The 12,130-nt window shown below is 35.5% G+C and overlaps 2 protein-coding genes across 2 annotated transcripts; one reads left to right on the top strand and one right to left on the bottom strand.

The window, feature by feature from the left end:
• Nucleotides 1–3,718: 3,718 nt before the first annotated feature.
• On the bottom strand, nucleotides 3,719–7,084 carry LOC118433601. Its single transcript, XM_035845688.1, has 4 exons — nucleotides 5,409–7,084; nucleotides 4,689–5,012; nucleotides 4,347–4,612; nucleotides 3,719–4,275 (listed from the first exon to the last, which is right to left on the bottom strand). The coding sequence occupies exons 1-4, from the start codon at nucleotides 5,778–5,780 to the stop codon at nucleotides 4,026–4,028; spliced, it is 1,212 nt and encodes a 403-aa protein (XP_035701581.1). The 5' UTR covers nucleotides 5,781–7,084; the 3' UTR covers nucleotides 3,719–4,025.
• A 2,605-nt stretch (nucleotides 7,085–9,689) lies between these two features.
• Nucleotides 9,690–11,666, top strand: LOC110862598 (vitelline membrane outer layer protein 1 homolog). Its single transcript, XM_022111816.2, has 4 exons — nucleotides 9,690–9,921; nucleotides 10,440–10,799; nucleotides 11,244–11,318; nucleotides 11,399–11,666. Exons 1-4 carry the CDS (start codon nucleotides 9,696–9,698, stop codon nucleotides 11,449–11,451), a joined length of 714 nt encoding a protein of 237 aa, XP_021967508.2. The 5' UTR covers nucleotides 9,690–9,695; the 3' UTR covers nucleotides 11,452–11,666.
• The last annotated feature ends 464 nt before the right edge of the window (nucleotides 11,667–12,130 follow it).

Raw genomic sequence — 12,130 nt, 5'->3', positions numbered from 1 at the left:
CTCCTGACGAGTTGAGTCAACTCTCTCTGCCTATCCTAACACATGTTAAATAACTTTACTGTGAATTTTACAAAAAATTACTCTTTTCGCTCAATTTCCAAGATATTTTGATGTTCAATATCTCAAATTGTTCACAAGAGGATGCTCTATAATTCCTCTAGAGGAATGTTTGCAATATTATTTCTAATAATTTCTGCACCAATATAAAGTTTAAAATTGAGTTGGAAATTATAGGAAACAAAATTTCAAAAATTCCTCTAGAGGAATTATAGATAATTATCTTGTGAACAATTTGAGATATTGAACATCAAAATATCTTCAAAATTGAGCGAAAAGAGTAATTTTTTGTGAAATTTCACAGCGGATCATGTGTTCGGATAGGCAGAGAGCTCGACTTTCGGATCAAATCGACATAATGAGTAGTGACGCACGAGTCGTGAGTGATGGTGGTGAGTTATGCCCAATGTATTTCACTTCATATTCATTTTAGGCAACTGCATGCCACCTCGGGGGTGGCTGTGAACTAAAGTTAAGAGCATTCGCCACTGGGAGCGAAAGTGGAGCTATCAGGGTTTTAGCTGGCCTCCGTCCCATGCATGATGCATGGGACGGAGGCCAGCTAAGGATGCATCCTTAAGGATTTTATTTAATGTCAGGTATTCCCGTCGTTCTCAATTTTCTGAAAATGTATTGTTATAAACTATTAATTACTAGGTGTCATAAAATTTGGTCAAAATTTTGTCTTAACTAAAAAAAAATTGGAATTTAATATGTTCGTATATTGTTCCCAATTTTTTATATTTTTTTCGTCCTCAATTTTTTTTACGCAAGACCAATTTGTCAAAAAAATATTAATTACATCCGACATCGCAAAAAAACGTATGCAATTCAACTTTTTTAATGGATTAAATTTAATGCCACGTTTTCTCAAGTTTTCAATTTTCTGAAAATAGTATGAATTGTTTATTGTCATGTTAGACTTCCGGAACTAATTTTGTCTCAAATAAACAATAATGTTATACAATTCGCATAATTAAAATTCTAGTCTTTCATTACCAAAGATTTAAATACGTTACACTCCAAATAAAGTTGAGTAAAATTTGCGATGACACAACTGGTTGTGCAAAATTTACTCGACGAAGGTAAAATTTACTCAAGGTTGAGCTAAAATTCCACAACGTTGGATAAATTCTAACTTTCATGGTGTAAATTTTACTCAACCAGTTGTGTCATCGCAAATTTTACTCAACCTTGAGTAAATTTTAATCAAATTTATTTAGAGTGTAGCATTTCGCAGTAAAATATAGCACAAATCGATAACCCACAATTTATCATCCAATTTCTAAGCGTTTCACCACCAGGACATTTATAATGACTTTACATCATTTTCACTACAATACTCTCGACACAAAACGCACCTTGACAAGTTAACGTGTCTCGTGTGACATTGTTACCGTCACTCCTCAATTTTCGCCCAGATCGAACGCGATATCGAGTTTCACACGCAAAAGGGAAGACCGCGCGTAAAGGAGACCATCGAGTTTTTTATGGAGTCACAAACCAACTATTGCATAACATGGGACACGCAAGGGTGTCAAAATATGCAAACCTGCCACATCCTTCGTGCACAATCCTTCCGAGAAGGCTGATAATTGGGCCCGAGCCGAAGTATTTCTTTGACGTGAAAAGTATCAAAGTGAAAACAAATTGGAATGATGAATGGAAAATCATACCATTCAATTCGTAACGTGAGAGAGTGAAAGTGGAGAAAGTTGTGTAAACACATGACAACGAATCTAAACAAGGAAAATGATGTGCATGAAATTGTTACCAAGTGAAGTGTTTTTCGACCACTGAGGCAATTTTGTTACCGAACCCGAACGGTGTAGCAAATATTACCATAAACTAGCTCGTTTTTTATAAGTGACAAATATTATTATTCGATTACTTGTTATATACAACTCTGTGATTACTGTTTACAGTAAAGTTTTAAAAATATACTTTTGTTTAACAACCAACTTTAACCTGTTCATCAGTCTCATCTGAGAAATTACTCTACCTAAATTTATGTTTAACAAAAATTAAAAACAACGTCAAAATTATACGAAAATGATAACTAAAACGGAAAATGAAACTATTTTGCATAAATTCAACAATTTTCCAAACAGCTCACCAAGAAAGCCGAGTGCTAACTTATTTAAGGAATTATTTCTACTTATATTGTCCAAATTTCAATGACTTTTCGACGAAAATTAAATTCTTAAAAAATAACGCTTTGACTTATTTAAATACATTGCAATCTAAAATTGGCTGCTTGTACGGATTATTATTCTACTTAGAATTACGCAAATTTTTAGACCAGATATGACACATCAAAATCGTTGGAGTCCGAAAGCTTCAGAATTTCATTGTACATTTCTGTATTAAATATTTTCACCTCAAAATTTAATTCCGAGTAAATTCTGGCGTTTATATTTCCTTAACGTATTTATCAAACTTAAACGAATTTGATTGAGTAATGACTAACATAAACAACAAATAAGCATGTGCCTCACGAATGAAAAATGCAGAAGAAAATATTGAAAAGTTTACAAATGCGGGTACTAATGAAAAAGTGTGATATGAATTTTTTGACCCCGATTTATGAATAAGTCTTTTCAAATTAACGACATTTCCTATACTCATTTGAGGCAACGAAGACGCTGAAATTGCATCTTATCTGCAATTAAATTATCCGTAGATGTGTCCCACTTATCGTCACGTGCAGCATTTTTTGTTTTCAGACGACCAAGTTGCAGTTCACTAGGGTAAAAAAAATAAACACAATTTTTTCAGACTTTTATCTAACTTGCATTTTCACAATTTGGTAATAAATCATCACAGGGTGATAGTCATGAAAAGCCTTTTTATTCATAATTTAAGGACCAGCGAACAGAAGATTGAAAGTTTTCAAAATATTATTCTTTAAAACTGCCTCAAATTTTATGTTACGCTTCCAATCCGATTCTGCAATTATCTGAAATTTGTAGTTATCATGCTGATAATTTAGATGAAGTACCAACCTTGGGTTACATAATTTCATTATATTTGTCCTGGATAAATTTTCATGTATATATTATAATTGGTCAAAATTTCTAATTTCGGTTGTGATAAACTCAAGTAATCAGCCAGTGCATTGCAATAATCGCATGATGTCATACCTGGAGCAGGCTTAAGAGAGCTTACTAGATAAAAAATTTGGCAACTTATTCATTCGCATTTCAAATTATAAAAGGTTAATACAGGTTAAGAATTTTAACCTGTATTTTACATGAAATTCGTAAATCTGACTTTATTTAGTTTTTGATGATGAATAAGGTCTGAGCCAGGTTTCACTTCAGCCAGAAACAATAGATTGTGAATCAGTATATAACATCATCCGTTTCCCAGAACGAAAACATTATATTAAAAAATCTCGTCAACTTTCACTCTGATTAATTCATTCTATTTGTAAAAAGAAATCTTCATTTTCACATTCATTTTTCACATTTTTTCGGGATATAAACCCTCCTTCCTTCCGTTATTTTCGGGTGAGTAGTGCTCCGGTTTTATCCGGTAAAAACTAAAATGAAGAACAAGGTTAGTCGAATCTTTGTAGCTCAAGTTTTTAAAAAATTGTATTACAAAATTTCAATAGAAAAATTAGTGACCTGATTTATTTATCTTCTTAGTTGTTTAAAGTTTATGGAAATATTTATCAAATCAAGCAACAATACGAGGTGTACATACTATGAGAAGTATCAAGTTACATAACTACAATTAAAAATTGTTACATTTTGACGCTTTTAAGTAGATTAATAACCTAAAAACTCAAGTCATACAAATCTAAGTAACAGGGTCGCTAAAATACATATAAAATATCCAGCACAGCAAGTTTTATTACGTTTTGTATCCTGCTTTTTTTAAACAAAATTTCTTTTGTTACAATTTATATTTATCTTTAGCCAATTAAATAATTAAGTACGCATAAAATCGCTAATTAACTTTTATCCTAAAAACTTCCTTATATTCCTTATCGTCAAATGATTCCCATAAAATATTTCCCAAATCCAACAAAAAATTCCACAACTTGCAATGACTCCGCAAATTGCAAAAATTTGTACAAATTTATCCGTTAGCTCCATAGCTTTATGAGGTGCCCAGTGGTCCTTCGAATATTTTGCGAAAACAAGGGCCGATTGGTTCAATTTCATGAATCTTCGCATACTCCAAAACTTGGCATACCACTTGTAATTTCTGTGAAGAGAATTAGTAATTTTTTTCATAGTAATTAATATAGAACAAATATATTTCTTTATTTAACTCACTTCACCCACATCCCTTCTAGCCCAACTTCCCTGAATAAGTGAAACAACCTAATAAAACTCCAAAATCTGTATCCCCGTATCTGCATAGAATTATGTCGCTTGAAGAAAGGTTCTATGGCAAAATGGCAATGCCGATCATTTTTGAATGAGGCAATTCCAAAATCTAAGATTGTCATTGCTTTATTCGAAGAAGGAATATCCGTCGCAAGCTTGTTTGTCTTATTTGCTAGACAATCCATTTTACTTGCTCGTTTAGAATCTTGCCCCTATGAAAATTCAACAATAGTTATTTTCAACCATCACTTATGTGCATACAAAATATGACATGCATAAATATATCACTTGGATATTTGGATAAAAATCTTGTATTCCATATTTTTCAAATCCACTCTTAAACTCGGTCAGGTCGTAAAGTTTGAGATCCTTTTTATCAACGACAGGAAATAACATTTTAAACCCTTTCCCCGAAATCAATTCTTTCAAATCCTTCGCCACTAAAGGTGGTGCTGGGATCGTTATTTGACTCGTTAACACACTCTCGTATTGCAAACTAATACAGAGGAAGCATAAGGTTAGTAAAACGTGTAGTATGTAAAATCTCTCCATATTTCCCATCGGATTACGAAGTATTATTGCCAGCGAGTCCAAAACTCGTAGGGTGAGATCCTAAATGAGAAAATTTTAATAAAATAATTATACCTTTCATTTATGATGGAGGTCTCCCAGCGCATGATCTCCGATTTTAACCAAATTATCGGTAGTATAAATCAATCATAAATTTAATTATTATGAAATTTACAAAGGCACGATCTGCCAATAGTCAGGTTTGGCAGAAATACATATTTGCATCCGAAGAGTGAAGATGAGAAAGTGCGCAGTAAATTAGTATAGTGTAAAATTTGTCAACCGCAAGGTACCTTTTCCCCCCTATTGGGAGACCGTGTCTTACGAAAATTTCAGATTAATTAAATTTGTGATCGATTGACACTAGTTTGGACAAAACCTATGAGCATACGTTGGGATGGGAGGCCTCCAATGGTAATGAAATGGCATGAAAGTTACTCTCATCTTAAACCGAGCTCCTACAAGGGCCACAAATCCAGCAGTGAAAATGACCAAGATCCAGGTGGTCAAATCGATAGGATTCGTCCAATGTGAATACGAAGATCCCATTGTTCTCCACTCATTTTCACAATAAAGTAAATAATAATCTTCCGTGTCTACGATGTAAGGTGCATAATTCACACCCACCTTTCTGTGCCATTCCGAGTAACTTTCTCTAACAATGTAAATCGAGTGCGAGTTACTTTTATTCTTGACATCGTCCATTCCATCACCATGTTGGTATACAAAGAAAAATAGGGAAAAATTAAAAATTTGTTTCGCCACCGATACGAAATGTCGCTTCGCAAGTAAATTTGTCGCAAAACTCATCTGGGGTTCCTCTCATTGCTGCCAACACTTTAGGAAATTGTTTACTTTCAGTTTGCGCGTTAAAGAGAAAGCTTTCGCTTAATTGTATTGGTTCTAAAATGTTTGGATTTTGTTGGCAATAATTACAAACGAAATAAGTCGATCTGTTTTGAAAAGGTTGTGTGAAAAATGTGAAAATTATTTTTGCCGAGTACCAAAAAAGTTTGAATGACTGATTGAGATTTGGTTGATCCAAGTTTTGTATAATTATGAGAAAAATGACGTTTTCTCTATATCCAGATCCTGTACTATTAATTAGCCCTACAGTGTCACCAATTGCAGGTTGAGATAGGATCCAAAGAGTGAAAGTAATATTTCTAAGGCGAGGAAAATTCAATGGGATTCTAAATTGTAAGGTATTATTATAATTGTGAGGAAGAACGTATCTTGCAATGGGAGAATTGGTGTTAAGAGTTATGCTAATTGGAGACGTATTTTCTTGTGAGTTATTATTCTTCGATACTACATGCAAATCTAATTCAACATTTGTTTTAGTAAGGTCCAAATTTGTAAATGTTCTATTAATTAATATTAAACTAATATAAATTGTGGGTAAACTTGCTTTAATCATTTTGAAGGAGGTAGAGTGACATACAAAATTATACGGAATATGTAAGTAAATAATTTGGTGCCGTAGATACTTCTAGTTCGATTACAAAAGTAGTTATGAAATTGTTGATCTACATAAATTCATGGTATTGGGGTGGACATTAGAGTTCCACTTCTGCCCGCACCGTCCCATGCCAGACTGGTGGAACCAGAATGTGAGACTTTTAAGTATTAAAATAATGCATAAGCTTGAGGGAACAAACATATATAGCATGACATTTTTTATTTAACCCTTTAATTCGTCGCGATTCGCGAACATTATTGTCGTTTTATAAGAAGTGGTTTAACTCGAGAGGGACACAAAACTCGTCCTGAAAAATCGTGGTCATGGTGCGGAAGGAAGACAATTTTCGTTTCTTGGACGTCATTGAGTTTCAGCATGCTTAAAATCTGTTGCAATTTTAAGGATTTCTTCTATGCCAAGTAAATGTTCCATTTAAAGAGGACAAGTAAAAGTTACGATGTCCATAATTCGTGTCACCAGGCGACAGTAGAGTTACCTTAATTCGTGAGGGAGCTTTATCTCTAAGGGATCATTATTTGTAACCAAAAATTCCAGTCAAATATCTTACTTCGTGACAACTTTTTCACAAAAATTTTTAATTTTTACCCCGACCCAGGGCTTATGTACACTTCATCCATGCAACTTTGTGCCATGGCTAAATCTAACTTCATAAGAAACCCCCGTTTTAGCCCGAGTCAGGGCTTATGTACCCGTCATGTCCGTCTGTCTGTCTGTCTGGTTTGCGATAACTGCCGTAAAACTAATCCGATCGACTTGAAATTTTACACACATGTAGTATGGGTCAAATGAGGAGTTAAGTTCGAAGATGGGTCAAATCGATCAAGTGGTTGACCGGTGGGGGTCATATGGGTGTGGAGGGTCGAGGGTGACGAAAATTCAAAATTTGTATGAAAGCTAATAATGACTTGCAATGGAAGAATATGACGTGGAGTTGAATAGATTTTTATCTTGACGTACCCTATGGGGTAAATGCTAATCGTAAGTTATTTTTCTACTCCATACTAAATTTCAGCTGATTATATCAATTTTTAGAAATCGGTGTGGACCACCCCCTAGTGTCCCTCTGGCCAATTTTGTTCATATTTAACTTCCCAAATTATTTCATGAGAAGGCAGTAAGGATCTCTGGTCCTAATTTCAGCTTTCCATGTTAATTCCTGAAAATTGGTAGGGGTCACCCCATAGGGTCCTTCCAGATGAAAATTTTTCAGATTCCAATGTAAACTCTTCCATGAAGAGCCATAAGAAAACTAAATGCCAAATTTCAGCACGGTATGACGATTTTGAAAAATTAGTATGGGTCACCAAATAGGACCCTTCCAGATGAAAATTTTACCAATTTGAGTTCATATTCTTCCTTTAGGACCCATTTACTACCTCTGCGCCAAATTCCAGCTTTCTACGACAATTTCGAAATTTTTGGTGCGTAATACCCCACCCACCCAGATGACTCCTACGGGTCAACCAGTAGACCGATTTTGTCCATCTTCGAACTCGGTTCCTAACTTTGTCCAATATGTATCTGGTAAAAATTTCAAGTGAATCGGCCAACTCGTTCCAGAGTTATCGAAAGACAGACGGACGGACGGACATGACAATCACATAAGCCCTGGTTCGGGCTAAAAACAAACGTCTACGTCACGAATTAAGGTAAGGTTTTCTGTGGCAACATATGTCATCGTCACGGGTTATGGAGCGGATTTTGGCGATGACATATGCCTTTGTCACGAATTATGGACAAGTCACCAAAGCGACATATGCCACTTTCACAGATTAAATGGTTAAGTCGAACATTTTCTTATCGAAAATTTAAATATTTCCCAACGAAATGCGATTGTAAATTTTGGATCTTTCAGTTTTTCGAGTTTTATTAAAACTCCTGAATTCGTCACCCCGCCTAATATGCCTTATAATTGTAATGTAATTGTAATTTTTGATGAGCATAATTACTGAGACAATTGGTTAAAGATAGTGCTGGTATGAACATGCATAAAATAATCATATCACGTACACACTATAATATGTACGACAGTAACGTAACAATAAGTAGTAAATAAATATGTACACGCCATGATCAAACTTAATAGACAACTATTTCCGATTGCAATACAAAATTTCGAGAAGCATAAAAAAGCCCCCACAGCAGCCCACAAATAATAAAAAAAAGTGTTGTACAAATTTCTTGGGAAGATTCGTCGCCTTTGGTTGACCCCATTTGGTTTCCAGGGTATGTATCCAGAATAGCCATGAAATTATCCATTTTCATCGGGTTTCTCCTTCTTGACAAGTCCATGTCCTGAGACATAAGTAATTAGACCGCTTCGTGCTGTTACGCCACACCACATTCCGACTAATGTTTTACTCGTTACCTAAACCATTTCATCTTAAGTCCAACTTGTCTCTAGCTTCAAAAAAAAGAAAGAAGCCTCACGACACCGTGCCCTTTAAAGTCACATACTAGTATATGACTCCGTGGTTACGTGACAAAACCGATTATTTTTAAAACAAGGTAGTCCATTGTGCAAAACTTGTAATTCTTTCTCCGAGTACATCAGTTTAAAATATATACTTATTTGTTCGATTACATATTAGCAAAGGCTGACATTTTCCGTGGGCTGGGAGAATCGTATCCTTGCACGTAATCACACTTTTTGGCAACTGAATATTGCTATTTTATTTATACACGAAAAATATGTATGTAGGTTGCTCCAAAATATATTAGTCAAATTGTATTTCTCAAATCCACTCTTAAGTTCGTCTAAATCATATCGATGCAAGTATTTCGCTGAGATCATAAATTGGGAAAAATATTTTGCACCCATTATTATTCACTAATTCCTTTCAATTTTTCACCATCCGTGGAGGTGCAGCAGGGACAGTAATTAATAAAGGCAGACATTAACCACTTTGGTAAAGTCATACCGCTTGGTATTATTTTAATACTGGATTTCTAAGAGTGTACATACACTATTAGTATCACTGCGATTATTAGCGAATAAAATGGATGATAAGACCATGGACAGATTATGCAAACTGTGCTCTATTACTTACATAATTTTATTATGGGATGCAACTTGTCGAAAATTTGCAGAAAATGTCACCATCATCATCAATCACACCATATCAGGGCTATTGTTGGGTTGCATAAGCCTATTACATACGTCGGCTGTCACTGATAACGAACAATTACGCGGAATTTGCTAATTTTGGTTGGCTGCTAAATAAAGAAATTTTAAACTTGAAATGCATTTGCATTCAGTGGTGCACTCAGGATCAGTCGAGGTCAAGCACAACAGGAGTGAACCAGCTGAATTATTTTATCACTTTTTTGTTTGCAGATTGTTTCAAACACTGATTGAAATAATGGCTGTACTTTTGTTTCTGGTTCTTGCCTCCGTTACGATGATCGCCTCAGCCCAGGATTTTATCCTGGAGGGTCACCGGCGCACAGACTGGGGAGTTTGGGGAGGTATTTATTCCAACTCTTTATCAAATTACTGTTGGATCTGTGGAGAGAGTTGGAATCCATCGCCGATTTACATTATGTGCGGAATCGCATAAGGTTATCCAATTATGTAATACGAATTTCTTTTATTTTAGCGTGAAAACCATTCAATTTCCCAAATTTCAGACACACAATTGAATGATTTTTACGCCAAAATAAAAGAAATTCGTATTAAATAATAGGATAACCTTCTACGATTCCGCACATAGTGTAAATCGGCGATGGATTCCAACTCTCTCCACAGATCCAACAGTACTGTTCATTGGAGAAAAATTTGTCCCTAGAAATTCTGAAAAATTACCTGGCGGAATTTGTCTATTTTTATTATTTTATCAATTACATCAATTTATTTCAGTGGCAAATTCAAAAGATATTCCTTAAAAATTATGATAGCTGCCAGGTAACCTTTAGAGAAAATTGTCTCGGCGAAGGCCACATTTTTTTCGGATGAACAGTAATTAAGCTAATTACACCAAAAATAGGCATGGAGACCTGTTCCCCGGGTGCGTACGTGTACGGATTTCGACTAAAGGTTCATTCAGACCAAGGATTTTTCGGTGATGACAGCGCCCTCAACGGCATCGAATTGTTGTGCATTAACCCCACGGCCAAACGTCCCGCGAGAAACGCGTCCATGACACAATTCACCACGATTTCGTCGCTCATGGGACATCACGGCTCGTTCACTGGGCTGCTGGAATGTCCCGATCCCGGATTTGCGGTGGGATTCGAGCTCAGGTCGGAAGAGGATCAAGGTTTTAGCACGGATGACACGGCGGCAAACAATTTGAAACTATATTGCTCAGGGTTGAGCGTTTTGGAAGGAGCTGGAAGGGATTGGGGTCAGTTCTTGGTGGATTTTTGATTATGATGGAGAATCATACATGCCTGTTCACTTTCATTCATTTGACCGATTATCATTGTGGATGATCGTGAATGAAAATGAATTTCTTATATATCGTTTGAATGAAAATGATTGAAGGATTCCGTCATTTCAGATGAATGACCGCACATGAAATAATTTCTTACTCCTTTCATTTTTCACCCAATGCTTAATATTCATTCATTCAGACTTCATTTCTCGCTTTGCATGGGCGAAGTAAGAAATGAAGTCTGATGAAGTGAAGTAAAGTGAAATGAGTTTGAAGGACAATGACTGAATGTGAATGAATGAAAAGTCGTCAATCGACTTTTGAATGACAATTTTGTTTTTGAACACGTATCATGGTGATAAGCATTTTTGATGGTAATGTACCACTTTACCAATTATATATAATCTTATGTAGGGGATTGGACTGGGGCGATCACTTGTCCACGAGGACTTAGGATTTGTGGAATTCAGACGCAAGTTGAAGGGCCAAGTATGTTGTTGGAAATTATTTATTTTTTAATATTTCGCCATATTGATATTATTGGTTTGATTAACTCGCCTTTTGCAAAGGTGACAGTGACGATACCACGCTGAACAATGTGAACATGGGATGTTGCGCGTAATAAAACGGAGAAAAACGAACCGGTTTACAAAACTGAAGACAATTCTTAATGCTATTCTGACTACGATTTACTTTATTTTCGCCAAAATATTTATTTAAAATTCATGAACAAAACTTTAAACACAAATTTTAGATATGGTTTCAATTTACTGTGTAACATCAAACATGGCCTAAAATTCGAAATCGATCAAAAAATCCCCACCTCTATTCCTCCAACCTGGTTTTATATATCTCGGCATTGCAAAACATTTCGAATTCCTCGCAGCCATGATAGTAAATGAAGTCCTCCTGTCTTCATCATGACCACGAAGGTATTCATACATCAGGGTGAAAGTGGACCACGAGCCAACCAAAATATGATGAATGGATCCATTCTCCAACAAATCATCATCTCGAAGGGGACCCTGCACAAAGCATGTGTCATCAATTTTACAGGGGTCGAGGCGTCCGCTACAAAAATAATCAAAGTAATGGGACATATGCAAATTGGGATCAAAATCTTGTAAATTTTGATTACATTTTGTACGCCCAGTCCTGCAGGAAAATCCAATCCAGTCTCAATCATTGCATAGCAGAATCTCTGCCAGCCCAGGGAACGAAGCGATTGAGAAAATTGAATGAATTATGGGAACTGTTGAAACATAAAAATCGACAGTGAATAAGAAATGTAGAAGCGATCA

The sequence above is a fragment of the Folsomia candida genome, unplaced genomic scaffold (genome assembly GCF_002217175.1).
Source record: "Folsomia candida strain VU population unplaced genomic scaffold, ASM221717v1 Fcan01_Sc062, whole genome shotgun sequence".
Lineage (NCBI taxonomy): Eukaryota > Metazoa > Arthropoda > Collembola > Entomobryomorpha > Isotomidae > Folsomia > Folsomia candida.
Note: the sequence above shows the minus strand (reverse complement) of the source record. Positions and strands in the feature narration are given on the sequence as shown.